The sequence below is a fragment of the Contarinia nasturtii genome, unplaced genomic scaffold (assembly GCF_009176525.2).
Source record: "Contarinia nasturtii isolate CC-2019 unplaced genomic scaffold, AAFC_CNas_1.1 Cnas_scaffold_2861, whole genome shotgun sequence".
In the NCBI taxonomy this organism is placed as follows: Eukaryota; Metazoa; Arthropoda; class Insecta; order Diptera; family Cecidomyiidae; genus Contarinia; species Contarinia nasturtii.
In genome coordinates this window covers 240,662-265,434 of record NW_022200178.1, presented here as the reverse complement: position 1 = coordinate 265,434, position 24,773 = coordinate 240,662, and the positions used below count along the sequence as shown (strand labels likewise).

The 24,773-nt window shown below is 35.6% G+C and overlaps 1 protein-coding gene across 5 annotated transcripts in view; it reads left to right on the top strand.

Annotated features, from left to right (window-relative positions):
• The window catches only part of LOC116349318 (protein artichoke), a 134,095-nt gene extending 115,664 nt beyond the window's left edge, over window positions 1–18,431 (top strand). For 4 of the 5 annotated variants that reach the window (XM_031780702.1, XM_031780703.1, XM_031780704.1 and 1 more), the window contains 8 exons: window positions 3,575–4,326; window positions 9,193–9,455; window positions 10,019–10,104; window positions 10,339–10,396; window positions 10,477–12,649; window positions 13,734–14,339; window positions 14,476–14,765; window positions 14,902–18,431. In XM_031780702.1, the coding sequence (XP_031636562.1) occupies window positions 3,882–4,326; window positions 9,193–9,455; window positions 10,019–10,104; window positions 10,339–10,396; window positions 10,477–12,649; window positions 13,734–14,339; window positions 14,476–14,765; window positions 14,902–15,687 (4,707 nt within the window). In that variant the 5' untranslated portion in view covers window positions 3,575–3,881 and the 3' untranslated portion in view covers window positions 15,688–18,431. The remainder of the gene's footprint in view (window positions 1–3,574; window positions 4,327–9,192; window positions 9,456–10,018; window positions 10,105–10,338; window positions 10,397–10,476; window positions 12,650–13,733; window positions 14,340–14,475; window positions 14,766–14,901) is intronic. The other variant, XR_004201899.1, reaches the window with a different exon arrangement.
• Window positions 18,432–24,773: the final 6,342 nt, after the last annotated feature.

Here is a 24,773-nt window from a genome sequence, read left to right as displayed (position 1 = left end):
GTTTCTGCAATAATTTGCGGAAAAACCGTCTCCACTTTTTCTGTGAGTGTAGTTTTTGAATGATGCCAAAATATGTAATTTCATGAAATACACCAAATACAGTGCGATTTGTTTTAGGTCGTTTCTCTCTGTGTGTCTATATTATCTCTTTGGTGCAATCGAACCCATATTCTCTTATCGTATATCCAATTCATGTGATAGATGGCATAAGATTAATTCAACTATAATTGGTTTTGCATACGTCTCTATATTTGTATATTGTAAACAAAAGTGTCCAAGTATGTTCTGTTACCATCAATCGTCTTGAGGAAGAAATGAATACATGCGCTTTTCACTTTGACTGAGCAAATACCATCCGACGAACGATGCAATTGATATCGTTTTGGTGCTCTAACCAGCACATGTTACTTGTACACTCTTGCTTGCAATTAGTGTCAATATCGTTATCGCTGCATTTCAATGTTTTAAAGTGCATTTTCAAGACCGTACTACATTTTCTATATATATTAATGACATTTTCATGGTCTTTACTCTGTCTGTGTATTTGCCCCTAAATGGCAATATAACTATGATTAAGATCCAAACGATGAATTTTATCAACATACAGTACAATCTTGGTGACTCCGATTTTCGTGCGCTTTGTGTCTTCGTATATACGTTTGCACTTGTGGTAAATTTCGAAATTGTTTTGCTATGTTATTTCAATTGTGCTCTTGACACATCACGCCTATTCAGATGAGCGGTAAATGTCTTGGTAAATTCGATTTGCCACCCCAAAATTGACTTAACCAACTAAAAAGTAATCGAGATTATTCTGTATAGCACATCAAAATTAATTTGGATGTTATTTCGGCTCAATTTTCAAATAAAGTATATCTTGTATGTCCGGAGACATTAATATTGTATTCAAAAGTCCAGTAATTTTTTTTCTTCGATTTATTTGTCGTATACTTGGATCTTATATGGAGCCGAACTAATGACATCTTCTCTACAGGTCGTTTATATTGTTGCAGATATTTTGTGAATTTGAAATGTTGCCTGTGATAATAGTTAATAATTTGTAAATATTTTGTCTGCATAATTCGAAGTATCAGTTACAGCGTTCCCGAATTAACTAAATTAAAAGTTACTTGTGTACCACTATACGACAGTGATGTACTTGTCGAATGATTTCACTGCCATCGAGTGTTGCATAGTTATAAAAAGTAAACATTTATTTTGTATATAAATGCAACTTTATTTTCAATTTTAAAACACAAACAATAAAATTCAAATGGATTTTCACGATGCTGCTAGCTAATAAATGTTTATTTCCTGCTGCTGCTGTTCTGACATTTTAAATGCCAAGCTAAGCTCTCGCCCTCTCTCTGTCGCACACGTATGACACATATCGTTATGCATATATTTGTATTTTGGAATTAATTGCCATGTGATTGTTTTATGGTGTAATGAATTTTGAGTAATTCGATAAATTGATCTAGAAATAGGCGAAATTAACGATGAGTGAGAACGAGCAGGAAATCCTTCATCATAAAAGCCTCATGGCCATGTTTCGTATAATAGAATTGACTGTGTTAATGTAATTTGAAATGAAGTCAATTGTGCTAAAATGGTTTATGGTTTGGATAGACATTTTTTTTCTCTCTCTCTGTCTCTCGCTCGTCGTGATATTTGCATTGGTAGCGAGTTTGTTTAAATTTTATGGTGATGTTAATTTGGCCGCATTTGGGTTTTTAGTCAAACCATTTACGTAAATATTTTACGAATAAAAACTACTTCATTTCGGCATCAGAAAATTCCACTGCCTTTGGCCAAACTACATAGAGAAATTCGCTGCATTTGACATATACAACAAGATTTAACTTCATATAGAAATAATATCCGTTTGATCAACAACATTTCAAATTTGAAAATGTACATATTCGAATGAAATATGGCATTCGGTAAAATTTTAGTGCCGAAAGTCAAAATTTGAATATAGCATACATATCTACCGATGGGAGGGGGGAGGCGGTGGAAAGGATCGGTGTTCGGTGGTAAAATGTGGCAAATGCAAAGTGTATTTCATCAACCACACCGTCAATTATGTGCACGATGAAATGTTTATGTAATTTGTCATTCTCGTTATTTGATTATCTTCGTTTTGTGGTTTCGCTTGTGAGTGGCAACACAGCGAATAGATCCAGCGATGGCGTCATCCGCAGCAGCTACACGACAATCAAATCGTGTAATCGAAATGCTCATCCAAAGTCAATTTGATTTTATTATGAATTTAGTTTCAACTGAAAATGAAATAAATTTTAATTCATTTGATTGTCATGCACACACATGTGCGCGCCCAAGCAAACACGCATACAATATTATGGTTCTATAGTTAATACAATTGTCTCAATTAAAATAAAGGACATATTTATAACAATGGAAGCTTCAACTAGTTTGGTTGAATTTTTCGAGGTTTATATATTTCGATGAAAAATAACCGAATTTTTTGCCTTAAACTTAAAAAAAAAATAGTGAAATTTATGCAGAACCGGTGGTTTCGTCGAAATTCAAACGGATGCCCGTCCTTAATGAAATGAATGTGAAATGTTTTGACAAATAAGGGTTTTTGCTTGATAATCCATCGTGGATGTATGCATACCAATTGTTCTGTTCATTTCACATTATTCATTATACATCAGTCACTGTGTCGTGTGTACAATAGAAACAGAGTGCCGCATGTACAGAAAACTAAATAATAAAGATTTTGCCAATCAAAAGCGGTTGTGCGGTTGAATGCGCGTTTCTAACTATCAACCAGCTCGAGTGAAAATGCAAAAACTTTGTTTACTTTATGGAAAACATTCGTTTGGATTTGCGCTCATTTATTACAATAGCAAATATCATTTCATCATATCGCATTTATATTTGATGAAAATGAAGTTTACCAACTCAAAAATGTCCAACCATGTTGTCTCTCGGTATGCGAATTATTTTGGGTGTGTTTGTATGTGTGCGCGCCTGATGAAGTCCCATTGCTTTGACTATTTTCAGTCGAATGTGCTACATTGTATCAAATCATAGAGCATACAATTTATAGCCTTATTCTATTTTCTGTCATTTTCGGTTATTTTGGATGCGACGATTGGATTTATGTAAATGAACGTGGGTCGTTACTTAAACTCGCTGAATTTGCAATTGAAAGCCGCTAGCAGTCCATTATTATTCTGATTTTTTTTCGGGTTATATACTATATTCGGTTCTCATTTTCGTTTGTTAGTTAGTGAGATAGAGAGAAAGAGAGAGAGAGAGAGAGAGAGAGAGAGAGAGAGAGAGAGAGAGCGAACAAAAGAGATAGAGATAGTCAGAGTATCTGAATGAAACTGAGTGTAAAAGAGAGAAAAAGAACGATAGGAGGATAAAAGTCGGCAAAGAATAAAACTCATTAAATGGGTTCACAAATATTTTGCGTATTCAAATTATCCTTAGAAATGATGCATTTGGTCACTAAGCTTAAGAACATTTTCGCTGTTTGAAATCTTTAATAATCACAAATGTTTCCTTTTTTCTGTTTCGTTTTCTTCTTTTCCAACAGAAATTCTCTAATTAATGGATGGAATCATCTAACAAAGATCCAACAACAACAACAGTCAATTTATTAGGCTCACGCAGCGTTATCTAGTTGGTTGACTTTGCCATTGGCCATCATCATCCATGATGTAATCCGCAAAAAAAATCAATGTTGAAATGAAATATTCATCAAACCAAATGACTGTATCGCTGTCAAAAACACAACCAATGCTGATGAGATTGTCGGCTGCATCGGAATCCAACATTACATTTGCATTTTAGTGCAGAAAACAAAATCGTATGATAATTTTAAGTGAAATGTTAACACAAATATGACGATTTGGTATGTCCGCAATCGGCTCGATCAGCCAAAAGCAACAATAGCGAATCAAAAACGGAATAAATCGTTGCCACCATTGTCATCAAGCATCGTCGAATCATTTACGAGACAAACGGCTGCGACGTCGAAAACGAAGGCGACGACGGCAACAACAGCATCGGCCCATCATCATAATGTTAAATGGTTGCGTATGCATGTGATTGCATTAAAGTTATCACATTGTTGGCGCTTAATTTTATATGCAATAATCATCAGTGTAATTAGTCGAACACCGCCTCCTGTTAATGGTGATAATGGTGCGGCGGCTGTTCGTTCATCAAAAATGCTACCAACGGCAGCCGCATCAACGTGGGCGTCCAATTTTTTCGATGCGGATCGAATACAATGTCCCAGTTTTGTCGACAATTCAGCTTGCCCGTGTTATAAATTCGAAGATGGTAAGTAAATACAATAAAAAAAGGAAACAACAAGTAACACCATAATTTTCGCACATGATTTTACATTCAAACTGACCAAAAATGTACGTCCACAAATCCAAATTATATACACATATAGGAAGGAGAGTATGAGTGGTGTTTTTTTTCTTGCTTCTACTCATTTTATTTGCTGTGTGTCAAAATTTACGTAGATTAGATCCAAGGATCCTTATCTAAATTGCATAGTTTATGTTTTATGGCTTGCTGTAACTGAAGCCATGAATCACAACCATATTCTCTTTCCATTTTTTTTGCTCTTTGGTCCATACTGGTGTGTATATCCCAAGAACAAAAAAAAACACTACGGCTACTTTTCGACGACGCAGGACAGCAGACAGTTTTTAAAGTAAATCTCAGCATCATTTTGAATGCACATAATTTAATGTTAGATTATTTGGGTGTCTGCCTCAATCTCTGGATAACATCTGATATATGCACGAGTTTTCTCATAAAAATACACACACTAGTTACTCTTATCATGTGTCATTTTCTCTTCGAGTGCAAACTTTTGCCGGCATTATTCAATTTTATGCATTTAAAAGTATCTGTGATGATGATCATCATCAAATATCACAAGCCATTCGGCCAATCTCTCAACTCATAAATCTGTCGCAATTTTGCTTGTAATTTTTCGTACAGGATACAGAGAAACTTCATGAAAATGATCATGAAATCATTAACACTTGAGCATAGTTTTGTGCAAAATGACTAAAAAAACGAAAAAAAAACGAGACATGCAATACTCTTTGTATGCAATGGTGAATGTTTATGTGTTGGTCGGTTGATGTTGGTCAAAGCTCGACGATGACAGCAAGCTCATGATTATCTTGTGTCATGCTTTTCCGTGTTTTTTTCTCTTCTCAACTGTGGAAAGTGTGTGACAAATTTAATCAGCTCTTTACAAGAATGTAAAAGAAGAAGTGCCGGGATATGCCGTGTTGTTGGTTTTACATTTTCCATTATATCAAAACAGACGACGAACCAACATTTCAGAGGAAAATACGAAGTGTGCATGCAATGTATGTATAATATTTGATTATATCGCATACATAAGTGTAATTGCATGGCAAAAGCCGCATCAACTACATCATTCTGTGAGCTCTGTGTATGCATATGGTAATGTATACATATTTAATCAAACATGTGAAGAGAACACTAATGGCCAACGCGTGCACATTCTATATAACCATCGCTCTCACAAATGCCATTGCCATTGCAATCATCATCGTCTCTCATCGACAGGAGACACATCTCACCACATCAACCGTTGTAGCAACAAAAGCAACAACATTCTTTTCCTCACTCGTTCACTTTTCGTAATGTTTTTCGCACAGTTTTGTATCGTACACACACACACACTCTTTGTCTTTCGACCGCTCGTTATGGGTATGGGAATGGCTGGGATCTGCACATATTTTCGTTATATATGTGTTTGGTTTTAACCTCTTCATATATCTATTACGGTGCGATATTTTACTGTACAGTTCATTGCTTTGGAATTTTGTGACGAAAAAAAAACAACAGCAAAAGAAACAGTGCAACGTGAAAAAGGTGCCGTGAGAGAATACCGACCAGAATACGAGATATAACACATTTCAATGCATGAATAACACACACACACACGCACACCAGTGACACCACACACGATCACGTACAGATAAAATCATTGGAGTTTTCTCTATATGTCTTGGGTAACTGGCTTTCAAAACATTACAAATGAGGCTAAACGAATGGAATGTGCTTAAAGTGAAAAAAAAAGAGGGAAAAACACAGAGGAAAAAAAATGTATAGACACAACGGTATTATAACACACATAGACGTCGCATCGTGAGAAAAGACACATATATGCATTTGGATCGAGCATAAAACCGAAACAACCCCTTTGCCTTCATTCGAATTCTATCCTCTTTTCTCGCTTTCATTTCATCCGATTTCATGTATTCGATGTGACTTGTTGCGGTTGTTTCTTTTCTTTCTCTAGATAATATACGATTATGGCAAAGTACAAAAGTCAAGAGACAAATCTTTTCACCGTTTACTGCGACACCGGTTCATTCTGCCGTATTTATATTGCAGAGAGCTCGTGTGGGTATGTGCAAAAAGCAAATCGAAAAGATAGAGAAAGAGATAGGGAAAAACAAAGTAAGCAGCATATCGAATGGGTTAGGTGAAAGGCGGAATGAGTGAAAGAAAAAGCGGTGACTTTGTGAGGTACACCGAAAACAAAACTATAAAAAAGAAGATGTGTGAGAGAGAGAGAATAGTGCCACAAAACGATGGGAAAAAGAAAGCGTCCCCACTCGAATGCGAAGAATATAGTTGACACATGAAAAAAAAACACAGCTTCATTCCAATCTTTTTTCACTTTGGGGTCAAACGCAGTTCATTTACTTCGATGCGAATAGGCGAACAAAAACCGAATGAATGACCACTAAATCCCTTTTCATGAATTTACTATAAGTTAGTATTTATATATTCGGGTGTTGTCGCGAAGAAAATAAAAATTACCTCATCCAGCGATAGACAAAAGAAATGCGAATATTATGTCGGTCTCTCGATGTCGGTGTCAGGCGGGTGTGGGTATTTGTTTGTTTTTGTGTGATGATTCTTAACGAATGAACAACTGGCACAATCGCATTCATTTTCATCAGCCGTTCAATCGTCATCGTGCCCCGCACTGGTCATTTCTATTGTTCAATGAAGCAACGAAAGGTATTAGCCGTACTCGATGTTATACCAAAACACAATTACACTAATAGAATTGACTTACTGAAAGTTAAGCTAATGTTTCTCTCACTCTCTCAAAATAACACTCACACTTTTACACACCATCGGTGTGCGATTACCAACGACAACGACGACTGCATGAGCGTACCGCCATTGAGATGATACGCGCGCATACCAAGTACCAAAATGAAAATGAGATAGAAATGAGGTGAGAAAGACAGAGAGAGACGGTTAGTGAAAAGAGAAAAAGAACAAAAGAAAAACCACCATTAAGCGTAATTTACTTATCGCATCGCTGTTATTTAATAGCACTTCAAGTAAAAGTGTTAAAGAAGCGAGAAGCGGATAATTAATCGTTTATGTTCTGGAACATTTCACGTTTTACATTCGCATACCGTTTCACCTATTTTGGTACATTGTCTGTATTGCATCCACACTTATCCACACAAGAGAGAGAGAGAGAGAGAGAGAGAGAGAGAGAGAGTACACCCAACCCCTGTCTATATTTTCGCAGCTTCTTTATATTCGACAGTTATGCTAATGTGGCTTTGACACCGCATTCTTAATAGATTTTGATTGATGTTTTCGCACAGTGAATCAGGAATTTGGTTAATTAATCGTTATATCCTCACCGTTGTTATGTACCACACAAAAAATAAGCCTGACAAATTATTTTAGGATTCCTATTAAAATATTAATTTGTAAGGTTTCCTTATAATATTGGAACATTTTATCAGGAAACCTTTAAATAATAAAAATGTTTTGTTTCAACACAGTGAAGTTGGCTTTGACGTTTGGACGCGCCAATTTATTAGGATTCCTGTTAAAATATTGCGATTTTATAAGGAAACCTTACAAATTCATTTTTTAATAGGGATCCTAAAATAATTTGTTGGGTTTTTCTCTTGTGTGACGCAACAGCAATTCGAATATGCTGGGTATTGTTGGTGCAGTTCACTTGTCGATGCCAATGTTGCTGCCACCCGATTCTATTCCCAGCGTTCGAATTAATTTATTCCATTCCAACAAAGTGCTGCAATCGACAGAAGAATTTATGTGGTACTGCAGCCACATTTACACTCAAATACACCCCCCTCCCACACACACACACACCCACACACAATTTACAACGAATGCGAATGAGAAATGAAATTCTCTCGGTCATTTGTTAGTTGAAATGAGAATCTATCGATTTGTTCTACAAATTAGCAAAACGCGCTTAAAATTCGGAAAATCACTATTTATTTAGTTTACATTATTTTGATGGCAGCAAACGGCCATTTGTTTACGCAAAATAATTACAAATTCACTACATTTTTCATTTTGACATTCGATTTGATCGAATCACCACTCGAATTGCCCCTGTATGAAAAAACGCACTTTTGAAAAATGTTCAGCCTTACAGCTATTTTCATGTGTATAATTAAACTACAAATAATTGCTATGCGTGCACGTTTTTTTAGCTGGGCAATTTGAAATAAAAATATTCCGATTTCGCATCCAAATTTAAATTCAAGTTTTTATCGGCACATTCAACGCGCAAATATTTTGATATGAATCGCAAATTATCTATTCCATCAATTGTGATGCAGTCGATTTTGTGAACAGTCCAATTTAGATGGATTTTTTAGTTGTATTTGCAATGTGAAAAATTGATTAAAAATGAATAGTTTGGTGTGAATCGATTTACCGACGCATTGCGAGTTAGAGAAACGACCGGAGGAGAGTGCCGGAGCATGGAGAATGAAGCGAGAGAATAATAAACATTAGGTGCTATTGTGAAAGTTCAATGACTCCGCACAAAGATTACAACACCCAATGTAACGAGAAATGATCTTTTTGCCCTCTCTCTCTCTGGTATGACCGAATACAATGCGAGCAAGAAAAAAAAAACAATAAAAACATTGCGCGAACAAAAAACATTTCATTTTTCCGCTGTGAAACTAAACACAATGAACAAATGAGTGCTACCCCTTCCCGATTCCGTCTCCTGCTCTTACTCTTGTCATTCCTTCATTTTCATTTATGTTCAATCATGATTCGGTTTTTTTTTCATTCACTCTTATCATATTTTCATTTAATGTGCTAATCATTTAATAGGTCTTCAGCTTGAATGCCCCCGAACAACAGAGACTGCATTACGCACAACTCTTCAAATCGTTAAATCGCCTATTCAAACGTTATCGCTGTACGATTTTGATCGAACCGCCACATCAATATCATCGGATATGTTCGTGAATGGCATTCATATTCGGAATTTAAAATTTGCCAACACCCAGTTGAGCATGCTAAAGGACAATAGTCTCTCGTATTTACGTACAATGCTGGAAACGCTTGCCATAACCAACAGTAAATTGAATCAGGTGAGTGAGATGTGAGCACTAAACAAATACGGCGATTGCCATGATGCGATGTAGTTAGAATGTTATTCATAACGCGGATTTGGTCGCATATGGTGAAATGCTTTTTCAAATATTCACTAAACTATTTGGTAATTTAAACCCATTCACGCTCTCAATGAATTCGAATTTTATTAAAATCCATTTCGACAGTTTCATTTAACAATGTAATATTTGGCGCGCAATTCATTTTTCCTTCGTTCGTTTTATCTTTCGTTCTTCTATCGTTTTCTGCCAAAAATCTAACCAACAACACCAAATATTTAGTGGATGATAACACAAAGCATCTCTGTCATCGTTATCAATAGATTTCTTGGTGAACGGACATTTTACTCATTTATTTCCATTTTCATCTTTTCTATTTCATTCTTTTCAACCATATTTATTGCTTTGCATTCATCCATCGATGGGACGAACACACGAATTGACGGACGAAAAAACACACAAACACAATGAACATTTCTATGAATCGAATGCGATATGCTTTCGACAACAATCGATTGGAATTTATATTTTTGGTTGTGCAGATACCAAGGAATGCTCTGTCTGGCATGGAAAAATTGATGGAGCTTGACTTTGAAAATAATCGGATATCATCGATCCATGATTATAAGTAAGCTTTCGTTTCACCTTTGAAATAATTTTCAGTGTAAATAAATACACAATCGACTGGAATTCAGATGGAGTATTGGTAATTTTTGGAATTTTCTGAAATTACTTCCAACATATTTGGCTAGATTAATTTTCCCTAGAGTGCTTAAGATAAATTCAAATTTTCGGTCGACGGTGTATTTATATCAAATTCTGTAATGAATCTGTAATATTTGAATATTTTAATTCGATATAGTTTCTATGGTCTTCGCTTGGTAAAATTGAATATGAAATCAAATTCTCTGGAAAATATAGTAAGTGAAACAAATACCAAAGCTGATTACAGAAAAAAATGTGAATTTTCTTTTATTCAATTATTTATTCCCAATTTCAGCCGGAGTATGCATTTGCCGGGTTGGAAGACTCACTGGCGGAAATCGATTTATCCGAGAATAAAATAAAAGCGTTTCCGTTGTTGGCACTTCGTAAATTGGAGCGTTTGCGTTCATTGCGACTCACATCGAACGAAATGTCGAACATGTTCAAAGGTAATCGATCAATAAGGATGCCATCATTGCAGTATCTCTTTCTCGATTTGAATCGTTTTACCGAAATCGAAGCCGATGCATTTGCCATGTTTCCGAACATAACCACACTGTCACTATTCAACAATGGCATTATGCAAATCGCCGACAATGCATTTGATTCATTGATGGCATTGAAATCGCTCGATTTAAGCCGCAATAATATCAGGCATTTGGACAAAAATCTATTTAAATCGAATCTTGCGCTGCATTCATGCGATTTGAGTAATAACCATTTGCATTCGATCGCCGGCCTGTTCGTCGGTTTACCCGAAATTCGTGATATTTTTATATCCGATAATAATATACTCGATTTGCCCGTCGATACATTCACCAATTCGACAAATATAAAAATGATCTATTTGGAAAACAATGCAATACGGCGTGTCGACGAGAATGTGTTCAGTACGCTCACCAATTTGGAGCAATTGTATTTGGGATCAAATTTCATTACACACATACCGCAAATGCTGTTCAACCAAACGGAAAAGCTAATTTCATTGAGCCTCGACCGCAACAATATACGCGATCTTAAGCCCGGTCTGTTTGATGTTACAAAAGGTTTACGCGAAATTCATTTGCGTTACAATAAAATTCGCACCATTCGCAAAATGGTGTTCTATCCATTGCCCGAGCTTATTGAATTACAACTACAAAATAATACAATTACAACGATTGAAGAGGATGCATTCGACAGTTTGAAAAAGTTACAGCACATCAGTTTGCAACAAAATCAATTAACAACGTTGCCGCGCATATTTCCGGCCGACTCAACGTCGTTGTTGTCCCTTGAAATTGATAAAAATTACATTGTTGACATTCAGAATGAAACATTTCAGGCGATGGCAAATGTGTACGTTTTGTGGTTGAATCATAATCAACTCAATAAAATCGACCGTACATACTTCAAGGACATGCCACAGTTAGAACGACTACATTTATACAACAATCAGATCGTCAACATTGCGGTGAACACATTCAATTCAATGGAGAATCTCCGTTATATTGACATGCACGCAAACCGAATGCAATGTGTCAAACGTACGCTATTCACAAATTTAAAATCATTGGAGGAATTGAATCTCGCATCGAACGAAATCACGGAAATTCAATCGAAAGCGTTTGTTAATTTAAAAAAATTGAATCGCTTGGATCTATCGAATAATCCAATTGAAACATTGACACGCAACACATTCGCCGTTGACATTGCATACTTGAATCTACAAAATTGCTCGTTGACACAAATCAATGCGGGCACCTTTAATGGCTTGCATAATTTGATCGAATTGAATTTGGAAAATAATAATTTAACGCTCGACATCGTACAGCAATTGGATGTGCCCAGTGTTCGTACGCTACGTTTGTCACACAACATCTTCACCAGTATCATTGAAAATGTATTCGATAAGATGCCAAAGCTTGAAACGCTTTTCATGGAATATTGTAATATTTCGCATTTACCCGAAATGATTTTTCGCCATACATTGAAATTAAGTCGCGTTGATTTAAGCCACAATATGCTGAAAACACTTGAACCAACCACCTTCTATGGCCTGATCAATTTAAAAGAATTACATTTCAGGCAAAATCTATTTAGTGAATTACCGTATAATGCCTTAACCAACATATCCACATTGGAAACGCTGTCATTGTCGAACAATATTTTAACAACATTCGATTTTCTTAAGCTCAACGGTATGCCGAACTTACGACATTTGAATGCGGACGATAATGTGATATCGTCAATAAACGGTTTTGGTGCGGTTAATTTGAGTCGTCTTGTATCGCTCGATCTAAGCTCAAATTATCTGATGGACTTGCCGAAAAACTTTTTACAAAATTCAAATGCAATTGAGCGCATTGATTTAGCATCAAATCAATTTAAATACATGCCATTCGTTGGAAGTTCGAGTGTCATCAGCAATAGCGGCGGTGGTTCCATGGAGGATGCATTATCACAACTGAATTGGTTGAATTTAACAGGTAAAATTGAAAATTACAAATGCCAACCGAAATGTACACTTTTTTCCGTTGAGTTCACTTTATTCTTCTGTTGCATCAAATTCAGAAGTTTCTTGCGGTTTATTTGCTCGTTTGCTGCATTTCGGGCTGGGAACGCCAAATTCAGCAAATGGGTAGAGTGACAGAATGAGTTTTGCTTGAACATTTGATGAGACGTGAATATATATGTGTATATAGTGAATTTCATTTTCTAGCGTCAAACTTCTATATTACATCACTTCGCACCACGAGAACTAATTTTCAAATGTATGCAAATTTTTCCTCAAATATTTTCGCCTAATGTCTACAGCAGGCATTTCGCTTACTTTGATGTGTATGCTCGCGACTATGTATATTTATGGATTTTTTCTTCTCTCTCTCATTCATTCAGCGCACAAAAAGCCATACTCAAGTGAAATGTTCATATGCATATATTCAAATCGTTGCACCTATCATAAACCACAAATATCATACTACCACGTATTCAAGTGTTCAAGCGCAGTCTCCCCCAACAGCTCTTTGCTCATGCCACTCGGTATGTGGTGCAATGAGAGCTATTCATTAAATGTGCATTTGAATACACACCACACTCGCAGCATATATATAAAAACACATACACACTCACGAAATGAATTGCAAAACAAATGTGTGCACTCGAAAGTTTGTTCGTTTGCTACTTTTAACACAATAAAAACATCGTGTTATCGTTGTTATTCTAACATCATCGATAGTTGTATGTTACCAGTTTGCACGTTTCCTTTTTTATATTCATGCGTTCAACCATAAATTCAAGCAAAACTCGCTTATTCCGCTCTCATTGATTTTAACAACACGATTTTATCTCGAATTTATTTTTTTCTCTTTCTCCCACACGGTTTTTTTTCATTTAACTCAAACGTTGCTGTCTTCTTCGTGTTTTTTTTTTCACTTTCCGTTCTTCTCGCATTTGAATATCACAAACTTCGACGATGCTGAAAACGAACTACCCATCATCATCGTCCCAAACACAAACACACACAATCACACTTGTGCATCTGTACAATTCAAAAAACACTATACAAAACAGGTAATCCGTTCGCCAGTGGTATTCATGATGTTGAAAATCTGGAAACACCGTCGACAACAACACGTTACATCATTCCACATTTGAATGAGCTATACATTACCCATACCAATTTGACGGCGATCAGTAGTTCGGATTTCGATGGCTATTTTACATTGCAGCACCTCCATTTAATGCAAAATCGCATTGAACGCATCGCATCATATGCATTCAAAAAATTGAATAATCTTTTAACATTAGACATTAGCGTAAACGAATTGGAGCGTCTGCCGAAGGAGTGTTTGCACGGTTTAGTGCAATTGAGACGCTTAAATCTATCAACGAATCGTCTTCGTGCATTGGACGAATTTACTATTGAATTAGCATATTTAGAATCATTAGATATTTCATACAATCAATTGGAGCACATCGATAGGAATACACTTCAGAATTTGCATGAGCTACGTGAATTACGGATGGCCGGCAATCATATTGCTGCTGTCGTTGTGGACAGTTTTCGATTTTTGAATAGTTTAACATTGTTGGATTTGAGAGAGAATCAATTTCGACAAATACCAACCGATGTGCTCAATTTCCTGGAAACTCATTTGCAAACATTGCAATTAGAACGTAAGTTTTTGATGTTTTATACCATCACTCTTTGCTCTTTGGTCAGCAGCATCTTTTTCAAATGCATTTTCCTTTGATGCATTTGTACACACACCCACATGCTAATGGTCAATGCTTTCAATCCATTTTTCCACAGATAATCCATATAATTGTTCGTGTGAATCGCAATCGCAATGGGAATGGATTAAAGATCATCAGAAAATTATGCATTCGACAGAGCGATTCATCAAATGTGAAACACCATTATCATTGCGTGGTCGACCATTTGCCGCAGTCACTCCCGAAGAATTTTGCCCGTTAATCACTGAAGTGACAATTGATGACATTGAACGATATTCGGTGGTTGTTTCGTGGCAACATCGAGAACACACCGGTTTGGTGGGCTTTGAAATTTTTTATCAAGCCATCGATGGTGGCGTTGACGATGTGAGTACTCTATGTCATCTTTTGTAACCATTTTGTCTGTGTGTCTATACATTGTATTTAATCGGTTTAAAATGTCTCATTCAAAACGTTTTCAATTTCAATCTCATTTCGCTTTGTTTCTACTCTCTTTTTTTAGACGGAATTGTTGCCAATGCACGTTAACCCATTCGAACATTCAGCCAAATTGAATGTGCTGTCTTCGGGTACCCTGTACCGTATCTGTGTGATTGGATTAGGAAATCGTCTATCGTCAGCGATGACTATGTACTATGTCTCAAATATGGTTGCCGATAATAATTTGGTAAATCAATTTAGTGATAAACTTGTGTCGTCGTCAATGGACAATCCCTTTGGTGCGTCTGAATTTGGTGATGACGATGAAAATGTACTGCATACCATTGAAAATAGAACCGACGCAATCTACATGGAATTCCGGCACGGACTAATGAAATCGAAAATTGATACACCGATTTCACGGTGCATTGAAGCAAGAACATTGGTTGCCGAACCCGTTCAAATCACCGACGAAAATCGTTTAACTGATGGCGGATTATTACATTCGTTACTAACGCGACGTCTCGGTCTTATCGTCGGCTGTTGTCTTGGTATCTTTGTATTTATTATCATTGTATCGATATTGGGATGGTTGAAATTGAAAAAACGACGACTTGAAAATGCAAAACGTCACGAACAACAACTAAACCAAGCCGAACAACTTAATTATCAGCATCTAAATCATCCTGAACTGAATCAGACCCAATTGCTACCACCACCGCCCGATTATAATAACACAACGTATCGCCAATTTACAACGCTGCCGTACACCGATTGTGATGTCCGCGAAAATTGTAATCAACATTTAATGCATCCAGCGCCGCCAAACTGTATATCAGTGATTGGCACCACCAACATCGCCTGCTAACATGCATAATACAATTTACAACACATTTCGTTCACTTGCTGCGGCGACGATGACATCAAAATTGTTTTGCTGTAGCCAGGCACGTCCTATCATTTGAATCATCGTCGGCGGACTTTCTATTGGTTAGATAAATGAAAATTTCGATTTTTTTTTCTTCTGTTACATATTACAATTACCCGGATCTGTGCGGTAGACAACATATAAACTTTGATTATCTGTGAGAATTGAACATGTCGAAAAGAAATAACAAAATTCTCGTTGTAGAATTCTAGATGTAGTTTTCCATTGATTTATGCGAAGACAAAACCAATTCTCCGTGCGAATTTCCGATGGTAACTTTATAATCACTTTACATAAGCATTCAATGCATGAGTTTCACCATCGATGTACAATTTACATTTACCTTAAGCCTAAACGTGGCCGTGTAAAAGTTTTCAAACTGAATGAAAAAAAATATATATGCAAAAAGAGAGAAGACAAAATAGATGTTCTGATAAACAAGTTCAAGAAACAAAACAATATTGTTTAAAGAGCTTTTGGATTTTTTTTTCGCTCCCCTTGTCGTTTGTCGTGTCTAACAAGGAAAAACTTTTTACACGCTTCGAAAGCGATGATGGTTATCAACCGACAAGATGGGTACATGTATTCAAAGCCTCCACATTGTAAGCGGCGACGTCCGATCGGGAAAAGTCAACCCCACTGAAACAACTAGCAAATGAATTGCGAAGCTGGGCACCACGATGGTGATACCAGATAAAATCAAAATTGATGATGATTAGAGCGTCACAGATGTCATCCTCAATGCTGAACACTGTTGATATCAAATAAAGCTACCGTCTGATAAAAAGTGACAGGTAAAAACATATAATGATTATAATCCGTTTTCAACATCGTCCGATTTCTCTTTTACGAAAGGTTCCACCAGACCGGGTACAAAAAAAACATATTCATAATTTGTCGGCGCTCAGCCGGTTGATCTAAAAATCATCATTTTCACCACTAGAGTTTTCATTTATCAAACCGCACACAATCGAATATCGGATATGGGTGCAAATTACGAAAATGTAAAATTTTGTATGAAAATTGTACGATTCGAAAATGCAAAAATTTCATGCGAAAAAAAGCAAATTCAACGCATTTGAGGCTTTTGGGTCGTGTGGTTCTCGCACTTGGTACAATTGGAACGCAGATGTGCAAGTGGAAAAATAATTGATTAAAATTGAATTTTTAATGTTTACATCTATTACGAAATGTTTACCAATTGCACCCCCCCAAAAAATCCAAACAATACAATGCTCCACACAGCAATAGCTATTAAATTGCTGAACAATTTTGCCAATCAAATTCATTCGAGCAATGAAAAAACACTCAAAAACAAAAACACGAATGAAACGGCCTCTTTCACACATGCACACGCTTGCTCTCTCTCTCACACACGCTCTCATTCAATGAACATAATAATTTTCGATTATGATGCGAGCATATAAACAGTCATAAATAATTGAAATTAACTTTACTGCATTTACTTCTATAAAAACACACATACACACACACACACAAGAGCTCAGTATAAACATAATTGAGAGCGAGAGGGCATAGCTAATGAATGAAAGCCGTTTTTTAACCAGGTTTTTAACCGATTGGTTAATTAAAAACATTAATTTACATGTAAAATAATAATATTATTAATGTATAGAATACACATATTTATAAAATATTGGGGTTGTGCGATTATGTGAGCTCATTGCGCCCATTAAAATGCGGTGAAATGAGTAAACAAATACAGTTTCGAAAGTTTTTCAAAATTGTTGCGTCTATCACAACATTATTGTTGTGACCGGACCACATTAATATTATTATTTAGTACTATTACTCCACAAAACAAACACAAAAAAAAATGCATCAATCATTTTGTACAAAAAACCTATAGATTTCCGGCCCAATAAAGCGGTTGTTGCACAGATAAATAGCATGCACACAAACGCAAATATGCAAAGGAAATAAACAAACAATATGATGCAAATCAAAATAAAATTGAAGCTAATTTACCAAATAATTTAAATTAGGCTAAAATACTTGAACCAAAAAAATGATGTACACTAAAAATTATTGCGCTATTATAGATAAAATATACATTATGTATAATACATATATGAATCGAAAGAATTTTATTTAACACATTTTTTTGGAGATAAGATACAAACCATTTAAAATGGTCAAACATTCATATCGCATAGTACTTTTTTGCAACACCATAAATATACATTTGAAAGAGTAAAAAAAAATTATCATAAATTGAAGTGCCCCCCAGTGGGGATCGCGCATATTCTTCGAACAATGGAATTTAAAGAATTTTTACTTCGAACGTTACGTCGAAGAAAAAGGAATTGTGTCGATTCAAGTTATGAAATTGACATTTGATATCCGTTATCAATCAAACGATTCGAATTCAAAGTATACTCGAATTGGAATTTACATGGAAAATCATGCATTTTCCACATCGTTTGAGTTTACGCACACACACACACACACAAACTTGTATTCGTTGTGGTATGCTGTACATTGAATATTGAACACCCTAACTAAACATATAGAGGAACCTAAATTGCATTTACACTTTGTGCATGTAGTGGAATGAACTTCAAGAAATGAGATAAAAACAATGTTATAAAACTCATGATACAAAATGTAAAACTTAATTATTACCTAACTAAGAGAGAAAAAAACACACACAAATTCTTCTAATGAACTCGTTTGATTTTGAAAAGTCATGTTTCATTTTTGTCGTTTAAACTATAAATTTTATTTCATGTTTTGCTCTAGTTATCAAAAATAACTTCATTTTTTTCTAAATAAACCCTAAAGTTTTTAAGCAAAATTTATTGAAAAAACCCAAAAAATAGAAAAAAAGGAAAATATAACTATTTATATGAAGTAATAAGAAAGTTTAAAATCAAAGAAAATCAAAATTGTACATATATTCAACCAAAATGATGAAGAATAAAAATGGTATATAATGGTATTAATTCTAGGTATTTGTAAAATTACTAACGTAGTTTCAGAGGAGTGTGGTGCGAGAGAAAAAAACCTTTAAAAATGGAAACAGTATAGGCCGACAATGAACGAATACACTTATCAGTAAAATGAGACACATACACTCTCACACTCACACACAAATGCAAATAAAAACAATAAATGTACATATTTTCAAAGTGTATATAGCGCACTCGTTGTTTTTATTTCGCTTACTCTTTAATTATGTTATCGAAGCGCAGCGCAATTCTCATCTGTGTGAAATCGATTTTTTATCAAATTAAACCTCGTTCGCATCGAATGCACTTCAAACGCAGGTTTGTATATGAGAATGATGATGAAGAGAGGGACATTGGAATGAGTGTTTGGACAGGCTTACTAGATGACTGCGTCCATTGAAATTGCTGCGGGATTCATATATTGAGATTCGCTCTTTTAATTTTTTTTTCATTCCGTTAACTGCATCAATTTTAGTTGCGAGATTGCATCTCAACAACATATATCACTCTGAAAATATACTGTAAACATTTCATTACACTTATATATTTTTAAATTGATCAATCCGGACCATTTTTTTCCCCGGAAAAGCTTATTCACCCCTTTTTTCCACGCAAATTAGTTTCTTTACAAATAAATACACTCACCAATTTCGAGATTGTTTTCGCATGACCACCAAATGGAAATTATTTAAATCGATTTTGGTTCATTTACATTGGCTGTAATTTTGTCATTTAATATCCTTTCTGTTTGATCGAACAGGGATTTTTTTTGTTCAAAAATAGTTCAAAGCTTGATTTTTGTTATTGTTGTTCATTGAATACGGCTTATGAACAATACACTCTTGAAAAAAATCGATTTTTTTTTTTTGAATATTCAATTTACTCTTTTTTCGACAGCATCTGCTTGATTTTGAATAAATATTGATGCGAAACTCGAATTGAGTGAACCAACACAACTTGCCTTTTAAGGTTCAAATTTTTCAGAGAGCGGCATTACTCTTTATCAGTATGAATCGAAACAGATGAAAATAGAGAGAGAGAGAAGAGAAAATGACGAGAGAAAGAGTACAATGACACTGCGAACCGTGTACTTTAGACGAAAGGTTATTAAGAATTTTCGTTTAAAGCGTTCAATTTCTTTTAATTATACCATATGCCCTTGTAATGATGAGAAGGATGCGTCTTTTACGCTGGCACAAATGTGGTCGAGTTTGCATTTTTGCCTTGTCATTTGCGAAACGCAAGCTAAATGCCAAAAAAATAATTTTGCAGAAGTGCATGCAATTTCTCTTTGTATCCAGCAATAACCACAAAAAAGCGAGAATGGTAAGTACCTATTTGAAAACTATTTTTCGATGCATTCCAATGTGAAAATGTTCATTGCAAGTCAAGCCAGACCGAGTGAAACAGAGACAGAGCATGGGAAAGAAGAGAGAGAGAGAGAGAGAGAGAGCGAGTGGGAGAGAGAATGACATGCATTTGCACAAAGTTTTTACATTTCGGAAATCTGTGTCTTTTGTGCATCGTAAGCACTGTATGGTAAGTGTGCACAAATGCGTTCGTTTGATGTGCATTTAACTGCTATAAATTTGAATACATCAAATGAGCTTGGAAAAGATACGAAACGACAGGCGAAAAAGAAATGTAGAGTACCGTTATACGAGACAGAGTGAGGAGAATGTTCGTTTCTGACATTCGAATTGAGTTCTCTCACACATGAAAATGCTTGTACTACTTGCGCTAATGCAACTGTTATCATCATCAGCAACATTAATTTGATTCTTTTCCACCGGAAAAATTCTTACGTGTTTACATGGCAAAAGCATCGAAGAGCGGTTTGTAAAAAAAACGTTAACATGTGCGAAGAATATATAAATTCTTTTACGATGGTATACAATTCTCAAGGAGTTATTCGTCATGCAGAGAGAATAAAAACTGAAGAGAAATGAAAAGAATGATCGAAAGAAAGAGAATAACAAGAGTCCAACTGATGCTTTCTCTTGCTTCGCTTAATTCGAGACATGAGTGAAAAGGAATAACTGAAAGTGAGGCACACAGAGAAAGAGAGAGAGAGACAGAGAAAATATAAATTTATCTGCCACTTCTGAGGCATACGTTTTGAAATTGGTACATCACAATGTCGTAACGAAACATTGTCGTTAGGTATTCAATGCTTATGCTACGTGAATACTACTAAATGGTTCGTTTATGGGCAAACTTGAGCAAAAACTTTGTGCTCTTTTCGCATGTAATGCGCTCGTATGTCGATGTCGATGTTTATAAAGACGAAAACTTTATTCCAACAGCAGTAGCAGCAGAAGACGATGCAGAAAGAGCCGCGATGGCTTATTTATCTCTCTCTCTCTCTTTCCGACCTTTATTTTACCTGACATCCAGTTCCCACTTGTAATCGTTTTCTTGCTCTTTGCATTAAGTTGTCGATTCAACAACAAAGTGTATGTTTAGAACAGAAGAATAAGAAGACAAGACGCAGAAGAAGAAAAAAAATATCAAAATCGACGGCACAAATTGTGCCTAACTCTCGTTCGAAAAAAAATATATGGTAAAATGCTGGAAGAAATATGTAAAAAAAAACATACGAAGAAACAAAAAGAAAAAAAAATGCGGTTGTTCGGCCGCAGAAATAGCCCCCGATCATTATAATTTTATATTCACGTTCACCTTATCCTCCGTTAAAAGTCTTTCTCTCACACAGCACCCCTATCTCGCTCTCTCTCTCTCTCTCTCTCTCTCTCTCTCTCTATCTCTCCTTCTACCTTTCTCCGTGAATGATGTTACATTCAAAATGTTGATCTTCTGTTCGGTAACCTGATAAATTTAATGTGGAACTGTTACATTACCACAAACTTTGAAATATATTTAATCACTTTAAATTTGTCTCAAATACGCGTGCACGTGCTACATTATTACTGCGAGGCATCTGTTTCGCCTTCAAGATTACCACGTTCAACTGCACAACGGAGCTGACCATTTTCTCGCTCCGCTCAAGCTCCGCACACGTCTCACAGTCATTTCGGTCACTTTTCGATGCAACAATATTTACCTTTTTGCATCGAAATGTATACAATTTCGTTTTGAATTTTAGTACGGGCATCATATGCTCTCAAAACAAAATTGTTAATTAAATCAAATTAGCCATTGACCGATATGGTTTACAGCACCAAGATATTCCATCTCTTTATTGCATTCCATTGAAAATGTGATAAGCTTAATCACATTTTCAAAACCGAAACATGCATGAATTGTTAGTTCATCAACATCATTGGCATCCACCTGGACGACGCGATTCGAATATATGTAAATTTAATAAACTGAACATCTTTTTATGAAAAAAATCACTTTCATGTGAACATTTTATGTCAATGAAAAGAGAGTATTTTTTCGCAAAGTATGCTTGAGATTTCAGATGGCATGGCATCTAATATGTGCGAGCACTTGAATTATTTAGAGCAGCTTCTATTCGAGTTGTTCGTATTTTGAATACAGCACAGAACAAGAAGAACAAGGAGAGAGAAAAAAAATGAGCAATATCTGAATAGAAGCGACATTTTTCATAACAGATTCATGCCCTCGAGGTCACCGGAAATAAACAACAAGACGCAAAAAATATACATATACACAGCCATTAACAACCACGAAACTTCTCAAAACTTGAATTTTCAAAACATTGCCATTTATCATATTTTCATGTCCGATATCTCTTCTCTCTCTCTCTCCATCCATAATTTTTTTTGTTGTTGCATACATTTAGCTAAGAAAATCAGCGCAATGAAAAAGCTACGAAATTATGCTGTTCGTTGTTGTTTTTCATCTTCTTCATTTTATTTTTTTGTCGTCGATGTTAAATTTTTACTTGCGAAAAATTTGAATGCACGTACACGATGGTCTCCTTCAACATCATCGCTCTTTCTCAAAAATTTGTGTGATTGTGATTCACTCAAAATCGTACACAATTAAATTGAAAGAAGAGAAAAAACGACGGAAGAGAGAAACAATAACAAGAAGGAACGACAAACAAAAAATTATCAAACAAAAAAACACCAAATATTTTCTATCGTCAGCAGAAAAATGTGTGCTTACTCTTTTTCTCGTTGTGCTGTGCTGTCTTAGAAGTGAAAAACCGGCAGGCAATGAGGAACTACTTGGGTCGTTTCAGTGAATTACAGTGTCTCCAGTGTTTATATACTCGTTTATTTTCTGTCGTTGCGTTGTTGTTGGTGTAGTTGAATTTTTGACTGCTGCAGAAGAATCAGATAAATGGTAAATTTTATGTTTAAATCTCAATCTTGATGGTGAATAAGATGAAAATTGAGTGTGCGGGATTTTTGCTGAGGATAAAAATAACATTGGCTCATTGGTGTGTACGATTTAAACGAGTTTGGTGTGTGAGTGTTTGTTTTGAATGAAAATGGTTTGAAGATGAGCGATCATTTGAATGCACAATTCAAGCCAACTAATATATTTGTTAGCTGACACATAATACTATTTATTAAAGGCGGAAACTTTCTCTCTCTCCCTCTGCTTATTCCCTCTTCCTCTCTCCCCCTCTCTCTCGGTGCACTGCAAAACGGAGACGAGGAAGTGAAATATTTCTTGTGCTCTTTTTCGTTTCAGTTAAAATAAACACACAGCAAATACGCAAAATATCAAAGCCAACGAATCCGACAAAAACAATCCGATATACCCGAAAACAACGAACGGGGAAGATGGGAAAATGCTTTTGTTGTACGTGCTCGTTTTCAAATTGGACTTTTGCATCATAAAACTTGATTTCGTTGCTGTGATAAAATTGTTATTTCTGCATTCGTCGGCAATGCTAAATGGAAACTGTGTGTATGTGTGTGTGCAAGCGTGTTTCCATCACAAGTTTTCTCGTAGCTACTATTTGAACACTTACAATATTGTTTGTATGTTACGTTGATAGAGTTGCAGTGGCAAGCACTAGTCTCGTCTAGTGCCGAAGAAAAAGTGACAACGACGTAGTTAAAAACTGAAAAATAGACACCAACTGAACCGTTATCACGTGCAACCAAGAACAAGCGCACCATTCACACCAACACCATCACCAATAACAACAACAAAAAATCAACCAGAGAGCAGTATTCCATCTAACGCAAAGTGAAATTAAACAAAATGTCGACGACAAAAAAAAAAACGAAAAAAAACATGCACACGATGAGAGACCAAATGGCAAAGAATAACACAATTTATATTTACATGCATCATCTTCATTTGTTTGTTTGGAAAATTATGTGCACACGATGTGCATGCGGGTTTTGATGATATCATCTGTAAATAAATTTAATTTCTATCGAAGCACACAGAGAGAGAGAGAGAGTGAGAGAAGAGAGATAAAGAGACATGAATTTTATTAATCAGGTTTAACAAAGCGACATCCACTTGCACAATGTCCAATAAAAAAAATGTTCTCCTACCCCTGTTCCTCTCTATCTCTCTATTTTCAATGTGGCACGACAAAAATTAATAAATAATAAATGTCAGATCCCTTTTTTGTTGTGTTGAGGACCAAAAACTGACACTATTATTGAATATTAAAAAAGAGAAGTGTAAAACCATAGAAATAATTGCGTATTTTCTGAATGCAGACAGAACATGAAAAAAAGTTCCGAATTTTGGCATATGATTAAATTAGTACGAAATCGGAATATTCAATCAGATTCTGGCGGCGAGAATGTTGAATCGTCGAGTGTCAACCAATCGAAATATATATTAAATTCCGATGAAGATTAAAATTAAATTCAATAAATTTGCTCAAATCGAAAAATAATTTGCGTGAAAATGTTCATTTCATTAACCCAGTCAGCCCATCCATTGCCGACAATTTCAAAATTGTCACACGACACAGAAAAAAATGCACACAGAATAAACGATTTAAATGTAAATTTGCATGTAATAACGCGCCAAAAATCGACCCAGTATAAATAAAATTAACTTATTGCATTCGGTGTGAGTTGGCTGGATGTCGTCGCTGGTGGCCGCACCTTATGAAAATAAAACAAGGCACCATCGTTC